The 22,091-nt window shown below is 43.0% G+C and overlaps 1 protein-coding gene across 4 annotated transcripts in view; it reads left to right on the forward strand.

Annotated features, from left to right (window-relative positions):
* The window catches only part of kif13ba (kinesin family member 13Ba), a 37,796-nt gene that overhangs the window by 10,672 nt on the left and 5,033 nt on the right, over positions 1 to 22,091 (forward strand). For 2 of the 4 annotated variants that reach the window (XM_027281153.1, XM_027281152.1), the window contains 35 exons: positions 4,868 to 4,880; positions 5,564 to 5,624; positions 5,740 to 5,832; positions 6,444 to 6,624; positions 7,790 to 7,877; positions 8,261 to 8,395; positions 12,334 to 12,446; positions 12,811 to 12,922; positions 13,080 to 13,292; positions 13,382 to 13,492; positions 13,579 to 13,713; positions 14,196 to 14,326; positions 14,449 to 14,535; positions 14,808 to 14,998; positions 15,087 to 15,366; positions 15,490 to 15,652; positions 15,768 to 15,923; positions 16,070 to 16,219; positions 16,527 to 16,652; positions 16,820 to 16,993; positions 17,085 to 17,242; positions 17,343 to 17,475; positions 17,588 to 17,743; positions 17,840 to 17,939; positions 18,048 to 18,174; positions 18,257 to 18,312; positions 18,407 to 18,531; positions 18,624 to 18,899; positions 19,005 to 19,157; positions 19,338 to 19,415; positions 19,506 to 19,556; positions 19,747 to 19,897; positions 20,617 to 20,747; positions 20,980 to 21,105; positions 21,402 to 21,999. In XM_027281153.1, the coding sequence (XP_027136954.1) occupies positions 4,868 to 4,880; positions 5,564 to 5,624; positions 5,740 to 5,832; positions 6,444 to 6,624; positions 7,790 to 7,877; positions 8,261 to 8,395; positions 12,334 to 12,446; positions 12,811 to 12,922; positions 13,080 to 13,292; positions 13,382 to 13,492; positions 13,579 to 13,713; positions 14,196 to 14,326; positions 14,449 to 14,535; positions 14,808 to 14,998; positions 15,087 to 15,366; positions 15,490 to 15,652; positions 15,768 to 15,923; positions 16,070 to 16,219; positions 16,527 to 16,652; positions 16,820 to 16,993; positions 17,085 to 17,242; positions 17,343 to 17,475; positions 17,588 to 17,743; positions 17,840 to 17,939; positions 18,048 to 18,174; positions 18,257 to 18,312; positions 18,407 to 18,531; positions 18,624 to 18,899; positions 19,005 to 19,157; positions 19,338 to 19,415; positions 19,506 to 19,556; positions 19,747 to 19,897; positions 20,617 to 20,747; positions 20,980 to 21,105; positions 21,402 to 21,999 (5,132 nt within the window). The remainder of the gene's footprint in view (positions 1 to 4,867; positions 4,881 to 5,563; positions 5,625 to 5,739; positions 5,833 to 6,443; positions 6,625 to 7,789; positions 7,878 to 8,260; positions 8,396 to 12,333; positions 12,447 to 12,810; positions 12,923 to 13,079; positions 13,293 to 13,381; positions 13,493 to 13,578; positions 13,714 to 14,195; positions 14,327 to 14,448; positions 14,536 to 14,807; positions 14,999 to 15,086; positions 15,367 to 15,489; positions 15,653 to 15,767; positions 15,924 to 16,069; positions 16,220 to 16,526; positions 16,653 to 16,819; positions 16,994 to 17,084; positions 17,243 to 17,342; positions 17,476 to 17,587; positions 17,744 to 17,839; positions 17,940 to 18,047; positions 18,175 to 18,256; positions 18,313 to 18,406; positions 18,532 to 18,623; positions 18,900 to 19,004; positions 19,158 to 19,337; positions 19,416 to 19,505; positions 19,557 to 19,746; positions 19,898 to 20,616; positions 20,748 to 20,979; positions 21,106 to 21,401; positions 22,000 to 22,091) is intronic. The other 2 variants (XM_027281155.1, XM_027281154.1) reach the window with 2 other exon arrangements.

The raw sequence follows: 22,091 nt of genomic DNA on the forward strand, positions 1-22,091 counted from the left end.
GGTTAGGGATTAAGGAAGGAGAGTGTCATTCATCCACAGGCCACACTGGCTCATTTTCTATAAAAAATTTCCTGTTTTGAGTTTTGTCTGAAGCAATGTCGAGGTCAGCAGCTTGACCCAAGCGTGATGAAATCTAAGTTTGCACCAGTTTTCAGAGTGCTTGGTCAGACGCAGGTTGGGCTTTGAACAGTTAGCAAAATAACATTAGGAAATCCTAAGCATTTTACAGCATGTGGTTTTAACAGTGTGTGGTCCATTCATGTGCAAGACTTCACAAGCTGTTTGTTAGAAATTCAGAAGCATAGTAGCAAATGTAAGTTAAAAAAGGGTCTTCTGATAATGTAATGAGCACCATGAGCAGTTTGTCTGGACTGTAGTGAGGAGTTACTGAGCTGAAATGATACATCAATATGGTCCTCGATCATTAATCAATGTGGATGTGGAGAAAGTGAAGCTTCAGCATTTGGTATAAAACAGAGCCTGTCGCTATAAAGATACATTTCCACCCATGCCGGATTAAATTTACACTTCATTGGCATATTTAGTTTTCAGTAACAACTCATCAAGGCGTGGAAAGGAAAGAGGGAGAGTCTGTGACGAGTCAGAGAGCCAGAGATGGTGATGTCATATAAAAAAAAGCTTTCTGACTCAGAGCAGTTTAAAAATAATGACTTCATGAGTCAAAATATAAGACAGTGGTATGAGGTTCAAGGACCATTAAGCGCTTTGTCAAAAATGGGGCTATTTTCAAGACAGTCCAATACTTTTTTTTAAACTCTGCGATGCTAGTATTGTGCTTTACTATTGGTATCAGCCAATATGGTTATTGACAATTGGTATTGTGATCCTGAACATCCAGACTCCTGGCTATAGTCTGAATATTAGCCCATTGTAGACATAGTAGAACGTCTTCTCACTGTAATCTTTCCAACCATTGTCAGAAGCGCCCAACGATTAACTGGTGACGTAGCTAGAAAAATGTCTCTCTTCCATATGAACAGTTTCACTGTCTGTTGATGCTGAAGACGATAAACATAAACAATGCAAACTATCTATATTTTCTGTGAAGAGCATGAGAATGCATAACTATCTGGAGGTCCAGTTAATGTGCATCGCATGCATACAAAGTGAACATGTGTATGTTAGGGTTTGAATTTGACTTTCATGCCAAGACACGTGTGTTTATTTTCAGTGTTTCTCGCAAGCTCCACTTCAGAATCAGATAGTGAAGAAATTTTAAGCAGATTTTACTGGCCTTTTCAGTAGGGTTATTTTGAGTTTGGTCATTTTCAGGTTTCACATAAATGTTAGCCTTTCAGTTTTTCTCTGGACCATATAATTTGTTACCTCATGCATAGCTGGGTTGATTTAATAGCTAAAGGTTTCCTCCTTGAAGTTAGCGTGCAAAGGGAAGTGAATTGACAGACCATATTAGTGTTTTTGTTTTTCCGCATGTTGTAATGCTTTATTAGACAGTGACAGCTGGAGACATGGGCAGGGAGGGATGAGATGCAGCAAAGGGCCCGGACTGGAATGGAAGCTGGGTTTGCCGTGTTAAAGACTCAGCCTTCATACACGGAGTGCACACTCTACTAAGTGAACCACTGAGGTGCAATAGCAGACCAGATTACTGAATTTTTCGATTTGACTAAAAAATACTACAAATCTGTTGTAAGGCAGCAACTACACACAGCACATTTTTTCAATAAATGACATAAAAGGAAGTTCAAAATAATTGAACTCCCCTCAGGCAGAGTAACCAGCCTCAGACTGTGTGGTGTAACATGGCCTCCGTGACATGAAAATTCAGCATGATTAGGCTGCTCAACCACAATGTATATTTGTAAAGTGATATAGCAGCTAAACAGTGATTGGGTATAATCCCCTCCCCTGAAACATACTGTTGCAAGGCTATGCTTAGTCTGCGTGGTGAACTATACAGTTATTCAGTATGTGCTGAGCTCAAGTATTAGTCTTTTACATGTCCTGCTGTCATGTGCCATCAGTATTTACTGTGTTACGCCAACGCTGTTTCTGCTTCAGCTTAACATTCCAGTGTCAGGCCCAGCCTCCTTCCTCCCTAACCCCCCTGGCTACCTTCAGCCTCCTTTCCATCCTCCATTCCTCATTCCTCCCTACACAGCCGTGGATGGTACAGTCCCAGAGAGAGGGGAGGGGAAAAAAAAGAACGCAAGAACAGAGAAAGAGAGAGGAGGGGGAAGCAACCATGCATTAAGTTATTTTTTAAATGACAGTGATCAGAGTAGAGGAGCAGGCCGAAGGGAGGAGGGACAAATCCAAGTGTACGAGGGCCGAGACAGGCGGGTTCACAGCTCTCCTGACTGCCTCATTCTCCCCTCTCATTGGTCAGTGGGGCCCCCTAGCTTCGTTAATGTGCGTTAGAGCACAAGACATGGTTGACCCTTCTCGCCTGCAGTCTTTGAAGCAACCACGACAGCTGTCATCACTACGTACGTCAAAACCTGCCACACCGATTTCACCCTTAGCGATTTGGAGACATGACTGTGGGGAGATAGTGGACATGTGAGATGTTCCCTGGTGTGTATTTCTCCAAATGCCCCTAAAAGGAGCATCCAGAAACCAAAATATTGGCAAATTAGGGATTCATGATAGATTTTATATCAGAGAGCATACAAGTCGGCACATTTTGGATGAGGGATACCAGTTTGAGGAGATTTTACTTCACGCAACTCCATCAGTGTGGAGTTTTGCTTAACAAATCGTTTGTAGGTGTGTAGAGGAGGATCGTGGTTTTAAGAGCTACTGGAATCAATAAGCCTCCAGATAGGAATTACCCTGCATGTTTTTGCTCTCTGAGTGCCGTATGTCAGCAGTAGAACGTCAGTGAAATATGAAGTGTTACAGATTGGGCTGTATGCTGGCTCATTTGTGCATGAACTGCAAGCTTTGGCGGTTTATAAAGAATGTGCATGGGTAAAAGGAAACAGGTGTGGGTGTGTGTGTGTGTGTGTGTGTGTTCTGTCTTTACAAGGGCAAGTTTAAGACATTTAGATTATCATTTAGAAGACTTTTTGTGACATAGCTTAGGGTCAAGGTTAGGTATAGTATCAGGTCAGGTATTTAGCATTGATAGTCAGCACTGGGAAATAAAATTAATGTAGTTCTATGTAAGGACATAAGTGTGTTTGTGTGTAGGTGGTGGGTGTGTAAACCACTAGCGGTCTCTTACCTCTGGCCTCATCATCTAACTTGACACAGCTCTCTGACTGACAGCTGCCCTCACCCCGTGGGTGGAGCCAGCACGGCACGGATGAGGAGGAAGATGAATAGTTGCCTGTAGTGATTGAAAAAAACACAACAGAGAGGTGCATACATTTTCTGTGGAGAACATGTTTCTATAGAAACTACTGACAGGAGATGAGTTTTTATAAATGAGAGAAATGCAGTGCATGATTTAAAAAAAAAAAAAACAGGGCCGCCAGTCTCACAAATTGTATTCCCTCAGGAACTGCCAGCTCTAATGTTGTCACCTTTTTTGATTAAAGCACCAACCAAATGGCTGATGTTACTGCCCTAATGACATTTGTCACTTTGCAATCAGGAGAAAGCGAGTCTGAGATTTGTTCATATTTTACTGGCAATTTTCTAGGCCTATATGTCATATTTGACAGTGGCTTGAATATAACAAAACGTCAAACATCTAAGGCAGCACCAGTGTCATTTTTTTTCCTACCAGCTACATACTCAGACAGATCTTTAACAGAGCGGCAGGCTACTTTTCTCAAACCTGTATTTAAAAGTAGTAGTAGACACTGTTGTACTAATATCACTCTCCATTTATTGCCCTTGTATAATAAATTTCACCCATTTTATGGGTTAGGGTTAGATTGAGATTTTGTGGCCACCGTAGTTTCCCCTTCACGGGGTGAAATAAGGGATTACACTCCACAACTACGTTCCTAGATGTTACTAAATACCTTGCTCCTTTCTGGATTCTTCTTATGCCAAAATACCCAGATGGAGTGACAGTCTATGTGCTGAGTATCTCTGACTGTTTATGTCCAAATTAATTTTTTGACATGTTTGTGTGCCGATTCATGTGTATGTGTTTGCTTGCACGTGTATTTTCTTGATTTTTTTTCTGTAAATAGTCACACAGCTATTTGGGACAATCCCTCTGTCTTTTTAAATGTCAGTCAGAGGCATTTTTTCCACTCGTCCCTTTTCATTTCTGTGCGTGACCTCGACCCAGTAACCCCTATGTACCACCATCTGATTCCACCACACACTACATAAACCCTCTGCCAACTTCAGTACCAACCCCCTCCACCACCAAACACATGCCCACACAGAGACATTCCCATAACAGCTCACCCATTCCCAGAGTTTTTTTTGTCTCCCCCAAGCCCTGCCCTGAAATGCACAGACACACACCCTCACTAAGTCCGCTGGGAAAATGGTGTGACATGTGACAAAGAAACACGACGAAAACAAGCTACACACACAGTTTATTCTGAATCAAAATGTCTGCTAAAGTGACTTGTGAAAACAAGGAAAGCCTGAGGCCAGTGGTTCTATCTCTTTCTTTCTAGCTGTCTCTGTTAACTCTTGTCTTTATTTCTCTTCCTGACACTCTCCTTCTTCTTCTCTTCTATCTCGGAGGGACAAGCACATGACAATATGAAAAAATACTGATACATAGCAAGATGAATGATTTCCATTCTCTGACGCTTCAGATTTCATCTGTTCCAAAGACAAAGACTTCTCTACAGCCTGTTTTGAATGGATTAACATGTAACTGTATCCTGTCTAACGTGTGCACTAAATGTCATCATCCTATCTCTCCACATGCTGCTGTGGACCTTGACCCACACAACATCATCAGGAGTCAATCCAAGGTAACAGCGCACACGTAAACACACATAGACCTTTTTTTTTTTTTTTTAACATGGAGCCGATTCCATGGTTGTGAATCATCTCTGTGTTGGACAAAGAAGCCGGTGTATTTCTTTGACTCTGTTCGGGAACTCTGTGCAACCATACAGGCAGTCATACAAAGTAATGTCTGCATAACTGTTTTTGCCACAAGACTCTCTTTTTTTATGTTATTAATCTATTTTATCAACTTTAAACCCTCTAGGTATATCTGTAGCTAGGAAACTTGAATATGTTTTTGCTTGCAGGACTTACTTACTGTCAGTACCTCGCAGGAAAGTATTTTTGTCTACCATCCACCATCTGAAATATTCCCAAAGTGCTGCATAAACCACACAGCACCTAAAATACACTCTGCTGACAGTATGTTGAGTGATAAAAATCATTTGTGTCCAACTTGGTTTTTGAGTTGAAAGCCAAATGAGTCAGACGTGAATAATTTGAAATGACTAATCCTATTTCATGTCGCTGAAATATGTACTTTGACACAAGTTACCACTGAATTAAACTCCAGTATTATACTGTGTGTATATATAGACATTTTCCACAACAATATATGGAAAATAAAATGTTAAAATAGCTATTAAATCAGCCACAGACATCTGTCCTTGGTGTCTCTCATCCTCCTGTTGGTTTCACTTCCTAGGTCTTTGCCTATGATTACTGTTTCTGGTCCATGGACGAGACGGACAAGGAGAAATTTGCAGGTTTGTTCATTAACAGATCCAGTGCACATCATTCAACCTTTTCAACATTTTATCTATTAAGGGCCCAATGGAATATGCAGTTATATAAAATAACATTCTTCATGTGTGTCTCTAGGTCAGGAGGTGGTTTTCCAGTGCCTTGGGGAAAGTCTTCTCCGCAATGCCTTTCAGGGCTACAATGCCTGTATCTTTGCCTATGGACAAACTGGTAATTTACAACTCTACGACCTAATACATGACATGACAGGATTTGCACATAATATGATATGAACAGTTTCTCCTTGCCCTCATTTGGATAATGCCCTAAAGCTTTTTCGATTATGATTAAGAAAGGAGTGTCAGTGTGGATGTGTTGTGGCAGGAAGGTTTGACAGCCTCTCTTCTCTCCAACAAGAACAAAATACTCTTAAATACAGTTGACTGCACAGCGTTGCTAAAAGCGATGACTGAAAATACTTTTATCACGCATATAATGTTGCAAGTTTTTTGCAGTGTCATAGATGTGTTTCTAATATTCTGCCCCTCTCGTGTGAAAATGGGATAAATAAAATCAATATCATGCAGTCCAGTACAAAACCACCTTTAACTATGACCCCAGTGATAAACACAGAATAGAGTCTGAACATTTTCAACACTGTCAGTAACAACTGAATATAGTTATACTATTTTTAAAGCCATGGCTTTTGTAGTGCATTGCACTAGATTACATAGTTACATAACTGATCGTGTTTCTCAAAGTTTTACACCAGCTGTCACAAATATGCCATCTTCACTTTTTAAACCACCTGTTCTAATTGACGTCATGTGTGTTGTTGCCAGGTTCAGGAAAGTCGTACACCATGATGGGTTCAGTGGACCAGCCAGGTCTGATTCCCCGGCTGTGCAGCGCTTTGTTTGAACGAACCCAGAGCGAACAGCGGGAGCAGGAGAGTTTTACTGTTGAAGTGTCCTACATGGAGATCTACAACGAGAAGGTCCGAGATCTGCTCGATCCCAAAGGGTACGGCCTCGACTTAATGTTCTAAGTTTCTTTTCTTTCATCAGTAGGGCGTAGTGACTCTGATAAGACCATAAGAGACCTTCACTGCTGACTACTGCTGACTGATCCTTCACAGTGAAATCCATCCAGTGAATAGATAGGATTGTGGCTTGAGAGGACAGAGTGTTAAATTAACTTCAGTTAGGTTAATTTGCAAAGTACAGATTATTGCGACTGAAACACAACTGTACCACTGTCATGTCTGTATGTGTGCTGACTGAGACAAACCAGCCTGTCCTCCCTCTAACTAGACTGGCTATAGACAGTGAATCATATCAAAGGACAAAGGGCAGAATGCCTGACTGAGACTGATGTCATTTTTTCTAAACTTAACTCAGTATTTTGATGCCATTATTGTTTATTAGAATGACACATTAGTTTGTTGTGTTTGAGTGTATATAGTGACTTTACTGTTGTAAAGATTACATTGTTGCTGCTGTAAAAACATGTACTTATATTTAAGATATAATAAATTCTAATAATTTTTGGATTTATTCTTTATTTAGTAATGAAAAACAATCGATTCATGAATCCATAAATAACCATTTAAAAACATTCAGTCAAAAAAAGCTTAAATACTAGTTAATGTATTAGTTGGTGGTCAGTGAGTCCTCCTTTTAAAGTGAGCAACCGTCTAAAGTTTTCTGTTTTACCCTCGAACAGAGAAAGGTGCTGGTGGTTTCTGGTGCCACCACTTTCAGTGGACAGTGGCTTAAAAGGTCACTCTTGTGCCCTGCAGTCACTGAAGTCCAGTTCATGTCCAGTGGGTCAGCAGTAAATCAGAAGCACAGGCTTGTGTCTGCCGCCTCAGACAGCATAACCTTTGACCCTCACTCACTTTGTGACCTTTTAACCTCAGTAAAACGGGTCAAAAAGAAGCAGGCCATCTGACCGACATATGGGCTTTCCTGCAGGGCAGAGAATGATGAAGTTCCCAGACCTGGAGCAAGTTTGAATCAGGGTCAGAGAGCCAAGTACTAACAAAGTCTCTATGACCTGGGGAAAGTGGTAATGGTGACCAGATCCAGCTGAGATTGCCTGATAAATACATCAGATGAATATTGATTTACCAAGAGCGACCATGTTGTTTGTCTGTGTTTTAAACCTGCTTTTACTCTCTGTCCAGGGGTAGACAAACTCTGAGGGTGAGAGAACATAAAGTTTTGGGTCCCTACGTGGACGGCCTGTCTCGACTAGCTGTGGCCAGCTACAAGGTAAACATATATCTTAAATATTGCCTTTTTATTATGGTCATTGACATTGACACTGCTATGTTACACATTCCCGGCTGCTACATCTGATGGCAGGCATGTGAGCGGAGCATCTTACTTCCATTCCCTCTCACTTTGATCTTTAAACAGTTCTGCTCACATGATTGCGGCAGTCTGCTTAATAGTCCCAGCAATCACACCGGAAAGAGGCTAATTAATTACATATCGTAGCTTACATTTGGCGTTCCAGGAAACTCTTGCATACCCTTGAAGCAGTTGTGTATAGAATCTCACCTAATGCACTGTATAATGTATGTATTATTTAAATGGTATTCCAATAAATACAAAAAAAAAATTTTAATATTTGATTTTTGATGTTCTGACAGGACATCGAATCTCTGATGTCAGAGGGGAATAAGTCTCGGACTGTCGCTGCTACCAACATGAATGAGGAGAGCAGTCGGTCGCACGCTGTCTTCAACATCATCCTCACACACACACTGAAAGACATAAAGTCTGGGGTAAGATATAACATGCACACAGGCTGGAGTAGGGCACAGAATTTGTTTTTATCACTTTTGAAGAATAGAGGAAGTCCAAACTTTTCATCCTAGCGTGCACATCATCAAACATTAAATGTTTTCCCTCCCTCACCTTCTGTTGTCCCAGGATCCATCTGCAGCATCTGCCTCAGGCTACATATTGTTGATGTTCTAGTGGTGAAAATGTATACATTATTGGGACATTATATACTAGTTACTCCCTCTATCAACAGACTACCATCCAGACATTTTGTCTGTGACAGAAAGTGGCACACAGGGCCTGGAAAAGCTTTTGATCGATTAGCCTGGGCAGCCAGCGAAAATGTTACAAAATGGGATGATGTAAGATCAGCTGTCAGACCAGACTCTCAAAGAAAAAGACCTAAATGACTAATTCTCCTGCCTCACTGACCCATTTAGCCTCTCCTTCTTCTTGCTCCTATTTCCAGACCAACTTGCCATGAGCGAATGCTGTTAATAATTCACAGGCATGACTTTGAGTTCGTCAGATGATACAGCCTGCTCTGTTTTCAAGGCACACTCTGAGTCAGTCGCTAAGTTGGTCAGTCAGTCAGTAGGCTCATCAAGCAAACGGCTAATGTGTAGTTTGTACAGTCGGTGAGTGAATCCCTTAGCGGACAAAGCCTATATCTGGATGACTCAGTTGTTGTTTTTTTTACCTCTGTTTGCTTTTTTTTTTTTTTATGAATAAACAGACAGAAATTTTTAAACGAGTTTGCTTACTCACAGGGAACTTCTCTTTGAACACTACAAGTCCCACTAGACCAGATGTCAGCTCATTTTAGTGCAATTTAAGCTTTATTCTCGTAGTTAATTCTATTTTGGTTTTTTTGCACAGTGATGTTTCTCTATTATGTAGTATAGTGCCTCTTTTTGTGCTACATTTTTGCTGCTTCATGGTACTCAGCAATTATGAGGGATGTTGGGCTTGGTTTCAAAGTGCAGAAGAAGTCGAATGAAAACAACAAGCAGAGCTGTGCACAGTATGCAAAATACCTCTAATGCTTTAAAACAACAGTTGATCCTTAGACTGTAAAATAATATTTCAAGGCAGTGATGTTTGGTGTTTACCTGTTTCATAATCTATAACAGACAGAACTAGAGTGTATAAATATATGATAAGTTGATTTAGAGCAATGAGTCAGTCATCAGAAATATTATTGCCAAGTATTCTGATAAGTGATCATCACGAATGATCGATTAAAAATGTATTTATCAAGCGGAGCTGTCACACATTCTCTGGTTCCAGCTTCTCAAGCAGGATTTGCTTCTTCTTCTGTTTTATATGATACAAAATTCCATATTTTGGGGTTTTAGACTCGATCAGACAAAACATGTAACTGCTTATTATAGACTATAAGATTAATAAATGTTGCTAGATTAATCAGTTATTGTAAAATAATCGCTAGTGCAGCCTTAAAAGTGATAGCTGTAGTTGTTAAATTGTGTAAGAGAGGGAAGAAATAGGAATACTGGCTGTATTTCAAGGTGTTGGAGCTCACCTGTGCCCCCTAATGGCTCAGCCGATGTTTTATGTAGAGGAACAATGATGACCGGACAGGTTAAAAAAAGCCAACTATGACCAAAGTTAAATCATCCAGTGCTGGATTAGTCATTCTGATGCCGAACACCTCACCACAGGATTTCCTTTCACTAACGTGCCCTGCTTAACCAAACACTCCACTCAAAGTTCAATCAGTTTGAACTTTGGCCCCATTTGCCGTCGCCAGCTCTGTTGTTTGCTCTTTTTGTTCTCTGCTCTTGCTAAATCCAATTCAAGCTTCGTTACCTTAGTTAAGCATAGTGCTGATTTGTTTTTGTTTTTAATTTTTTACATGATGACATCTGGTAGATTATTTCCCATGTGTAGCTCCTGCTGATGTCCTGACACTTGTTCTCCTGCTGCCAAGTAGGCTGTCACACTGTGTCTCCTGCCTGCTGATCTGGTTACTGATCCAGGTATCATCTCTCCTGGTTACAGAATACCTTTATTAAGAAAGAAAAAATCCATAGTGGTGGGTGATATTTCCTCCTTTTCACAATTTAATCAGACAGCAAGAATTTAATAGGACAACGGCGTGTGTACATTCTAGACAGAGAATAGAAATACAGAGACATGCACACTGAAAAAGGAAGTAGAGTCTACGGGTGTTTATTTCCAAGTCTGACACCACCAGGTAACAAGACCTTCCCTCTATGTTACAATCCAGGCATTGCAATAAGGAGCTGTGATTAATGAATTACACACAAGTTGTAACTTCCGGCTGTATGTTCTGGTGTTAACAGTCACCAGCACTGTCTCCCCTCTATCTGGCTCTAAAGTTAGATTCCACAGTTTGTGACCCAGATAGAAATATCCTGTTTGTTTAATAATTTACTCTGGAAGATTTGCAGCAGTTCTGTTCTGGTCTGATCTGAACACAGTTCTTCATCAGTTACCGGGTCTTTTTTAGGATCCAGGTCTTGCTTGGCCTGAGATTTCTGAGAATGTAATGTGAGACGACGTGTGACGAGAGAAAATATATTTAAGATCAGACAACCCTTTTTCTTAAGACAACGCTGCCTTTATTTTCACAATACATGTACACACATTTTACAGTAGTTTTACAGTCTCCTTCCCATCACAACCAAAGTGTGGTTGAAAACACGATATAATAAGCTTCTGTATGCAACAGAATGAGGTTTCTTTGTGCGTTTGTATTCCTTGAAATTGCTTATGCAATGCTAATGACTAATTTGTGAGTTTTTCTCTCAGCTAAAAGTAGAAACCAGAAAAATGTAGACAGCTGGGGAGAGTGAAAATAGTTATTTTTAGAGGATACAAGTTCTAAAAATTTCTTTGTGAAGAGCGTGAGGTTTAAGACAGAGCTTTGTTTAAAATGTTTTTAGTCAGTGGAATTTTACATCGCTAAAACCTACTTGAGTGAAAAAGGGTCAGAGTGGAAAGGTCAAAGGTCACACCCTGAAGAAGACAGGAGAAGTGTCAGATCTAGACTGATTTATTGAGGTATGAAGGTGTTGGATTAAATCTGTTTTCTGAACAGATCCCCTGTAGACACATACAGATGACTGCAGCTGCTGATGTCCTGCTTTTGCTGTGCGGCATGTAAAGTTCAGGTTACTTTCAGCCTTGTCAGCTACTGATCTGTCATGCTTGGCCACGAGTGGACTTGTCCCGGTACAGAATGCCATTTGATATCCGCATCTTCCGCAGTCCACGACAGAAAACAGAAGGAACCTGTCGACAAGAGACTGAAAGAAGAGAAACCAAAGTCTTAACAGAGCATTTCATCCGCATGGTAGAATCACAAGAATCAGAAAGCTTCTGAACAAGAGTGGACTAAAGCATCCTCAGTACTACAGAACAAACTCTACAGCAAATAGATGAGGGGAAGGTTTTTGATAAAGCCAAACAACTTGTTTTTTTCTGTTGCTGCCGTGCTTGTAAATCAGAGCAGCGCTTAGTTGGAAGCTGCTGGAAAAACTCAGCAGGGATCGCCTTGATGCAGTGCTTCCTCTGTGATTAATGAGACATCAGTTTTTTCAGACCCCATGAGGATGTGCAGTACTGCTTCCAGGAATGTCAGCAGATCTAGATCTGCATAAATGTCCTGGACTGCGGCTCCAGGACATTTGTATGTTCTAGACTGGACATTGCGGTGCTCATCGTCATATGGCTGGCCACCTGACAGTCTGATAAACTGGTGAACAAGAGGTGTTCTTAAAAGTCTGGCCAAAAGATACATCAAGATGAACGGAGAGCTTTACAGTTTGGACTGAAATGTTTGCAGGAAAATGAAACTAATCATATGCAAAGGTGTTTTCTTATGAACAGTTTTGAGGTTATAAATGAAATGAGACTTTATTTCCGTCCCACTTTCTTTTTTTTTCTGTAGACGAGTGGGGAGAAGGTGAGTCGGTTGAGTCTGGTAGACTTGGCTGGAAGTGAGCGAGCGGCAAAGACTGGAGCGGCAGGAGAACGACTCAAGGAAGGAAGCAACATTAACAAGTACGCAACATAGATACACCCACAAAAACAAACCCATGATTCTGTGTTTTCCCAATTAGACAGGTTCTTGTTTTTTTGTTTGTTTTTTTCATACCGACAGGGCGTTGTCATAACACTCATGAGACATTTTATTTTGTCACTTGCACCTACAGCTGGAGGTGTGAAAGGAAGCACACTGCTTTTAACTTTGTACACCATTTACTTGCACATACAGTCCAACTGCCGTACTTTTACTTTCACCTAAAGCTTAAGGTCACACTACTGGAAAAACCCTTGAAGCAAACATTCGTTGTGAAACCAGTTCTTGAACATACTGTACATGAAATGAAATCACTTGACTGTAGTGTTTTTGTGTGTTTGTCAGGTCTCTCACTACTCTTGGTCTGGTGATCTCAGCGTTGGCTGAACAGGGAACAGCCAAGAACAAGAACAAGTTTGTTCCTTACAGAGATTCTGTTCTCACATGGCTGCTGAAGGTATATACGTGCATTAAAAAAATCATTTCACTTGACTATCCTTTGACTATCATGCATTCATATAAGAAGAGTACTGCTGTTTCAGTGATTTCTTCTGTCACTCTCTGTCTCTGCTTATTTTCTCTTTCTCCGTTTTATTTCTTGCGTGTTTCTCCAGGACTGTCTAGGTGGCAACAGTCGTACAGCGATGGTTGCAACCGTGAGTCCAGCAGCAGACAACTACGAGGAGACGCTATCGACACTGCGCTATGCGGACCGAGCAAAGAACATTGTGAACCACGCTGTTGTTAATGAAGACCCCAACGCTCGCATCATCAGGGAGCTCAGAGAGGAAGTAGAGAAACTACGAGTACAACTGACTCAGGCAGAAGTGAGATATGTTTAAAATCTTCCAAATAAGTATTTGGAAATCAGGGATTTCCCCCTAAACCTTAATCTGCTGGGGGTTTTTTCCTCTAGTCTTTAAAGGCTCCGGAGCTGAAAGATCGTCTGGAAGAGTCAGAAAAGTTGATTCAGGAGATGACCATCACATGGGAGGAGAAGCTTCGCAAAACTGAGGAGATTGCACAGGTAACGACACACAGGGTGATGAAAGTTAGAAAATCACTCCTTCATACACTATGTTAATAAAATCTTTGTCTCTTGTGTGTTTGCAGGAGCGTCAGAAGCAGTTAGAGAGTCTGGGTATATCTCTCCAGTCTTCAGGGATTAAAGTTGGAGATGATAAGAGTTTTCTTGTAAACCTTAATGCTGATCCTGCCCTCAACGAACTTCTGGTGTACTACCTGAAGGTACACACACCAGACGATATTATCAATGTGTCTACAATCTGTGTTTGATACAGTTTATGATCTGTCTATACATAAACATTAGTTCCCAACTCAGCTGTCATAACAAATCTTAACATATGCCTACTGTTTGGATTATATAAAGTGGCATTTCATTTTCAGAACTGATTAGAAGTCAGTTGTAATCTTGACTGCTTGTGGAAAACTGTGTTTTGTGTGTTGGGGAGCCTCAAGTCAGAAATGAAATCAATTATACCAATTCTGAAAGCACAAATCAGTAATAAGATGGTGTTTAGCCAGATCAGAACTAATAAAGTCATATCAAGACACTCATGGCAGGGACGAATAACGTTTGTGTCGGTTGTGATTGCATTTATTTAAAAAAGTGGATAAACTCGTCCAAACTTGTGCCTTGTCTTAACTTTAATAATTCGCCAGACTCGCAGCTGTCAATGTCTAGTAATATCTTTAATGCTGTGTCTCAGGAACACACAAAGGTGGGCTCGGCCGACTCTCAGGACATCCAGCTGTGCGGGATGGGTATTCAGGCAGAGCACTGTGTCATCGATATTACTCCAGACGCTGCCGTCATCATCACTCCTTACCGCAATGCTCGGTAAGGAACACCAATGTCACAGATTCAAAGACAGTGCTGAGTGTTGGAGGTTGGTGGGTACCACTGGGGACATCGTCACATGAGATTATCAGCAAGTCACTGGTGTCTTCATTGTGTTATAGGACATGTGTTAACGGTTCTCCAGTAACCAGCGGTCTACAGCTTCACCACGGTGACCGAATCCTCTGGGGAAACAACCACTTCTTTAGGTAATTAAAGATAGACTCTGAATGTTTGTATGTTGTTTGTTGTTATGCATACTCTTTAGCATATAATCATAATATTTCTAGAAATTATTCTGTCATTTTACATATGTCCACATGCTTTAGATTTATCTTCATCACTTAATATCTATCTAATTTAATCTGTACTAGTTCCCTGCAGGAATTATTAAAGGTATCACTTTAACGTGGATAATTGGGCTATGGCGGGTTCACCAGCCAAAGACTACAGTTAATTAACTGAACAATCCTACCTGCAGGATCAACCTGCCTAAGCGACGGGCTCGGGGAGCTGAGGACGAGGAGGGTGAGGGTGGTGTGATGAAGAACAGTGGGAGCAGCGAGCAGCTGGATGCAGATGGCGACACAGCCAGTGAAGTGTCCAGTGAAGTCAGCTTCTCCTACGAGTTCGCCCAGACAGAGGTCATGATGAAAGCCCTGGGCAGTAATGGTAAGGCGGTGTGAGGAAATGAACTATGGAGCGTTAGTTTTGTATTCTGTTTATGTTTTTCTGACTCCACCATCTTCTGTCCTGTCAGACCCCATGCAAGCGGTCCTCCAGTCCCTGGAGAGGCAGCATGAAGAGGAGAAGCGCTCTGCTCTGGAGCGTCAACGACAAATGTACGAGCAGGAACTCCAGCAGCTCCGCAAGAAGCTGAATCCGGACCGTCTGTCCACAGGCTCATCAACAGGACTGCCGCCTGGGCAGCAAGTTCCGGGTCAGCAGTCTCACTACCGCAGTCTGGAGAGACTCAGTATGGGAGGGATGAGCCATTCAACCAGTGCTCAGAGCAGACTGAGGCAGTGGAGTGAGGACAGGTGGGAATGTCTCTGTCTGTCTGTGTATATCAGGAAGAGACTTTTGACTGGATATGGATGCTCTTCCTTTAATTCCCTTCTTAACGTCCCCGTCTCCCCTTCTTCGTCTCCTCTCTGCTTCAGGGAGGCAGTGTTGGTGAGGAGTCTGAGGCGGCTGAGGGAGCAGATAGTGAGGGCAAACCTCATGGTGCAAGAAGCCTGTTTCATCGCCGACGAGCTGGAGCGACACACAGAGTACAGAGTGACTCTGCAGATCCCGTCGGATAACCTCAACGCAAACCGCAAGGTCTGACATACAAACATGTAGACCCTCATGTTTCGTTCTGTTTTTAGCGCAACCAATTCTCTAAATACATCCCGTGTGTGTGTGTGTGTCTGTGTGTGTGTGTGTGTGTGTATAGAGGGATGCCGTGCTCAGTGAACCAGCAATTCAGGTTCGACGTCGGTGTCGAGGGAAGCAGATCTGGAGTCTAGATAAGATGGAGAACCGTCTGGTCGACATGAGAGAGCTGTACCAGGAGTGGCAGGACTACCACGCGAATCACCAGGACAACCCTGTGAGTAATCTTGACAAATTTGCCATGAGTTTTACCTGCCAGGCCACGTAATGAGAAAAAAAAAAGGTCTGCACGGTTGAGACCTACTAATCTGCTAACATGCATGTCAATAAATTAAAGTCGTGTTTCACATTTTCTTTGTTCAGGTGATGCGCTCATATTTCCGTCGCGCAGACCCTTTCTTTGACGAGCAGGAAAACCACAGTCTGATCGGTGTCGCCAACGTCTTCCTCTCCTGTCTCTTCTACGACGTCAAGCTGCAGTATGCTATTCCCATCATCAACCAGAAAGGAGAGGTGGGTAGTCGCAGACTTTGTATTATCAAGATCTTCAGTGTAGTTTTTGTTGTAGTTTATAAATGTATAAAAGCAGCTGCATCTGTGACTTTCAGTAAGATTAGTAGTTCAAAGTTATTGAAACTGGATCATCAGGGGCGTCAGAGTCATAGGTCACATGATATTCAAATAATAATCATGCTGCTTAATTGTAAAAGTATGGTTTAAAAAATGCCAGAAAAGGTATTAAAAAGGAAATGCCAGCTCTGTGTTCACAGTACAAATCCAAATGCTGGCCGATTATGTTTTACCTTCTCCTTGTGATTAGGTGGCGGGGCGTCTTCATGTGGAGGTGGTGAGGGTTGGAGGCGGTTTGGAGGACAACATGGCTGGAGGAGATGATTCTGACAACAACCAAGACGCTGAAATCCACGATCGCAAACTGGTCTGCATGGTAAGACGAGAGCTCATCTGAGAGAGAAGTACAGCAGATTATCTCTGTTATTCAGACAGTGGTTTAAAATCATTCCAGGAGCTTTATTTAATAGTTTCATAGGCGTGTTTTGCTCTACTTTCAGTGTGGAGCATTTGTGTATGTAAACACCTGTGTATCCTCTGCAGATTAAGATCCTGCAGGCCACTGGTCTTCCCCAGTACCTGTCCAACTTCGTCTTCTGTCAGTATGCATTCTGGGACCAGCCTGAGCCGATCATAGTGGCTCCTGAAGTAGACCCATCGTCCTCATCGCCCAACACCAAGGACCCACACTGCATGGTGGTGTTTGACAGCTGCAAGGTGAAGCCTGGGAGGGAGGAAGACAAGGAGGACAAGTCCATATTTAATGTTGTACAAAACTGATTTTCTTTTTTTTTTTTTGGTCCTGCAGGAGTTGGCTGTGTCGGTAACTGAGGAATTCATTGAATACCTGACTGAAGGGGCAGTCGCCATCGAGGTATATGGACACAGACAGGCTGATGCAGGGAGAAACCCTGCCCTATGGGACCTGAGCATCATCCAGGCCAAGACACGCACACTACGAGACAGGTAGACACACACACACACACACACCTCTCTGACTCTTAGTCTTGTCTTTCCAGTAACTGATGAACAATGCACCATTGTTGTTTTTTTGTTTTTTTTTTAGATGGAGTGAGGTAACGCGTCGCCTGGAGCTGTGGATTCAAATCCTAGAGATAAACGAGAACGGAGACTTTGTCCCAGTGGAAGTGGTTCCTGCTAGAGATGTGCGGACGGGGGGAATCTTCCAGCTTCGGCAGGTAGGGATGAGCTTTAACACAGCCATCATTAACCTGGTCACAGCAGGGGAAACTAGCAAACCTCATCCGTAAAGCCTGTGTTGTTCAACCTCCTCCCCTTATTCATCTCCAGGGTCAGTCCAGGCGAATCCAGGTGGACGTGCGTTCAGTTCAGGACTCGGGCACCATGCCTCTGATAGCAGAAATACTGCTTGCGGTGTCAGTGGGTTGTGTGGAGATCAGAAACACCACAGCAAACCAGGAAGTAGACGAGATGGACAGTTATCAGGTAGTTTAATACATCTCTGCCTGCAGTCTCGGTGGCCTCTTTCAAAAAGTTGACTTACAGGAAAACTGATGATTTACTGACTGGTTTGTTGTGTAGGAAAGAGATCTGGAGCGTCTGCGAGCGCAGTGGTTGGCTGCTCTCACCAAGAGACAGGAATACCTCGACCAACACCTTCAGAGCCTGGTCAGCAAAGCAGGTAAAGCACAAGCGTACATCAGTATACAGATGTTCAAACTCTCAGAGTTGTAGTGATCTACAATTTGTAGGCTAGGTGTTTAATGTTTGATCGTTGTCGTGTTAACAGAAAAGACAGAGGATGACATGGAGAGGGAGGCCCAGCTCCTGGAGTGGCGTCTGACTCTGACAGAGGAGAGAAACGCTGTAATGGTGCCCTCTGCTGGCAGTGGCATTCCTGGAGCACCTGCTGAGTGGTACGACACATGGCAGGATGTGTGTGTGATGTGATGCGGACAAGAATAGATACTGATCTCTGTGTATTGTGTTTGTTCACAGGGTTCCTCTGTCAGGCATGGAGACTCATATTCCTGTCATCTTCCTGAACCTCAAACGTATGTCTTTCTAAATTTTAAATAAATAAATTCTGCTCTGCACGTTTTTTCTGCTCACAGGCTGATTTATGATGTTTTCTGTTGTTTCTCCCAGCTGATGATCTCAGCTCTCAGGATCAGTTTGAAGTTCCTGAGGCTGGAGGTTGGGATGCCACCCTGAATGGAGAGGATGAAGACGACTTCTTTGACCTGCAGATCGTCAAACACTACGATGGAGAGGTGAGGACGGACCAGCATGACGTGTTTTCTCTGAGGAATTCCTTTTGGGAGAGACCGTTTCATTAACTCTTAGTGTTTGTGCAACCCTGCAGGTGAAAGCAGAGGCATCGTGGGACTCCACCGTTCATGAGTGTCCCCAGCTCAGTCGTGGAGGAGCGTGGCCGGAGCAGCGGGTATACCTGACGATTCGAGTGGTGGTCCAGCTCAGCCACCCTGCCGACATGCAGCTGGTCCTGAGAAAGAGGATCTGCGTCAACGTTAACCCGGGCCGGCAGGGTTTTGCACACAACTTCCTGAGAAGGATGTCCACCCGCAGCACCATACCTGGCTGTGGGGTCACCTTCGAGGTGGTCTCTAACATTCCCGGGGTAAGGCTAGCGGAAAATATCGCATAATTTGTGTTTTTACTGAAGAACACCTCAGCAGGGAGGATTATTAAACACACATCTTTTTATGATGTTTTGTTCCATCAGGACGCCCCTGGTTCAGAGGACAGGGAGATGCTGGCCCGGCTTGCTGCGAGTGCACACAGCAGCCAGTCAGCAGATGAAGAGGCTGCAATAGAGAAATACCTCCGCAGTGTCCTCAGTCTGGAGAACATCCTGACTCTGGACAGACTCAGACAGGTAGATCAAGAAACTAGAATACAGACTAAAATAGATATAGACTGTCAAAAAATAGATCAGTTTTTAACACACACAGCATCCTAGAACTTGTCAAAATATACCATTTTTATCAAAGTTTTGATGCAACTTTAGACTTTTGGACTTTCTAATATGTTTAAAATGTCCTGGGTGTGTTTTTAGGAGGTGGCAGTGAAGGAGCAACTGACTAGCAGAGGGAGAAGCAGCAGACGGAGCCTAAGTTCTCCTTCTGTCCACAGGGTAAAACAAACAAATATCATTATACTGTCTAATATATTACAATATAATATGATTTCTCTTAATTAACTCACTCTATTTATCCATTCACAGCTGTCTGGAAGTAGACAAGATCTGTCCACAACCTGCCTGCTGGAAGATAAGGTAACAGTACGCTCAGCAACAGTTGAACAAAATGCTGAGATCAATTATTTATTTTGGGAAATATTAGTCCGTTGTAACTCCATAGCAAGACTTACATCTAGTATTACATATGTAGATATTATATACACGTTTTATTGTATTATATTTTGAAATCAATGTCCTGTCATCTTTCCACCCGTCTGTTTCGCAGGGTCGATGGGAGAGTCAGCAGGATATCTTCATGCCGACTCACCGCACCCTCCCTCGGCCCGCCTCTTCTCCTTCCTCCTACTCCACCTCCCCTTCTTCATCCCCAACTCCCTTCGGCATGACGCCCCCACAGAACCAGGAACCAGAGCAAGGTAAACCTCCTCACGTCACCCCCCTCCACCTCTTGTCTCTTCTCTACCATCAATTTCACAAACACTGTTTCTTCACTCTCCCATTTCTTTCATCCATCTCTATTCTTATTTCCAAACGGGTTTATCCATTTCCACGATATGCTGATCTCAGTAATATTTTGGCAGACTCTTTGCTTTACTTCATGATCGTCTTCCATCTCCTCTCATTCCTGTAACTTGCTTTGTCTAATATAGCATCTACCGCAACTTCTCCCTCCTCATATTCATTATTCGTGTTTTTGTTCTGGTCTGATCAATCAGATTTTTGCTGTCTCATATCGATTTCTCGCCCATGTCAGATTTCATGTTACTGTGCCGTGCTTGAGATTAATTCTGTTCACTAAACGAACAGGATTAATCATTTTTTTTTATTTCTGTTTCACAATCCAGTGATTCTTTTTTTTTTTTTTCTTTAAATGACATTGCAAAAGCTAAATCAACCATCTGTGTGTCAGCGTGTCTTATGGCCGGCTGATGTCTTCTTCTGCCAGTCTGTCACTGAGTTGGGGTTTTTGCCATTTCCTGGACTCTCTTTTCAACTTTTTGTCTTAATCTTTCACACCTCCTCTACCTCCCACACCTGCTCTTCTTTCCTTGTTATCCTTCCTCATTTCTGCCTCCTCCTCCTCCTCCTCCTCCTCCTCTTCTTTCTCTTTCACCTCTCCGCCCCCCTCCCCCAGGTCGTTCAGGACTTGCTGCCTCTTATCTTTCAGTTAAGGCGCTGGTCCCTCAGATGCCCAAACTGCTCAAGTCTCTGTTTCCAGCACGAGACGACAAGAAGGAGCTGAGGCCTTCGCCACACAACCAGCAGGTCAGCAGGCACACGTTTAGAGGAGCTCAGTGCTAAGCTAAAATACTCTTAATCTAACTGTGAGAGCGGGGAAGGATTCAGTCAGACTGAAGGAATAGTGATTAAGAATGTTAAATATATATAATTAGCTGTAAATTATGCTAGACTCGTTCAACTAGTACATTTCAAGCTCTGACAGCGAGGCAAGTGTTTTTGTTTCCATGTCATGACCGTGCTTGTTGTTACTCGACAGCATGTTCCTCGTATCGTGACATCAGGAGGAGACGACAGCCGAGGCAAGGCTGAGACGGTGAGATTGCGTTCCTGTCCACCCTCCCCATTAGAAGCTGACAATCAATTACAGATAAATACATCGACGGTATGCAGTTTTTTAGATCTTCCACGTACTGCTATTTCCTTATCAACCCAAAGGGCGACTGTGTTATTTGTGCAGTCGAGCAGTATGTTGCCGCTAATGTCACAAGAAAACATTGGCAGATGATGTAAATAGTCCTTCAGTGTATATTTGTGCTGCACATAACACACCCTACACAAATGTGTAACATTTTTAGGGAAGTTGATGATCATTGCTGATTATTGTTTTGTTGTTTCGCCTTGTCTGCATGCTCTCGCCTGTGTCCCTCCGTTCCTGTGGCAACCGATGGTTTCCTCTAGACTGCTATTCTGCGGCCCCCAACCAAAGACAAACGGGCAGAGTTCCCAGAAGTCCCTCCTCTTCCTGTGCATGACCCGCATGAAACTACCCCCCTCAGCCCCCTCAGCCAGTCATCAAGTGGCTACTTCTCCAGTAGTGTTTCTACAGTTACCCTGTCTGACGTCCTCCAAACCTCCTCCTCATCTTCCTCCCTCCTGGCCGCTGAGACTACGTTACCCACAAACCCCCAGCAGCAGCAGCAGCAGCAGAGTGCTGACAGGAATGACGTTGTGACCTCTCCTCCTCAGTGTGGCGCCAAGATGGCCGTCGTCGCTCCGCCCACTTCTCACAGCTCAGCCAATCACAATAACGTCGGTGCAGAAAACTCCTCTGAACACTCGGGAGGGGGAGAAGGAGGAGAAGGAGGTAAAGGGTTTGAGAGGCTGGAGATTTTTGTGGACGATGAAGAGCAAAGCCATGTTGACGTACTCCCCGATTGGCTGACGGAAGGGGCGTATGTTACAGTAGGAAGCAATAAGGCCGGAACAGTGCGCTACGTGGGAGTGACGCAGTTTGCTGAGGGAGTGTGGGTGGGGGTGGAGCTGGACACCCCTGTAGGTAGGTTCACAATCACAACAAGGGTCAGTAGACTTACACTTACCCGATGACATCTGATCGGTGGTAATGACCTTTTTGTTTTCACCTCACAG

Source organism: Larimichthys crocea, chromosome VIII (genome assembly GCF_000972845.2).
Source record: "Larimichthys crocea isolate SSNF chromosome VIII, L_crocea_2.0, whole genome shotgun sequence".
Taxonomy (NCBI): Eukaryota; Metazoa; Chordata; class Actinopteri; family Sciaenidae; genus Larimichthys; species Larimichthys crocea.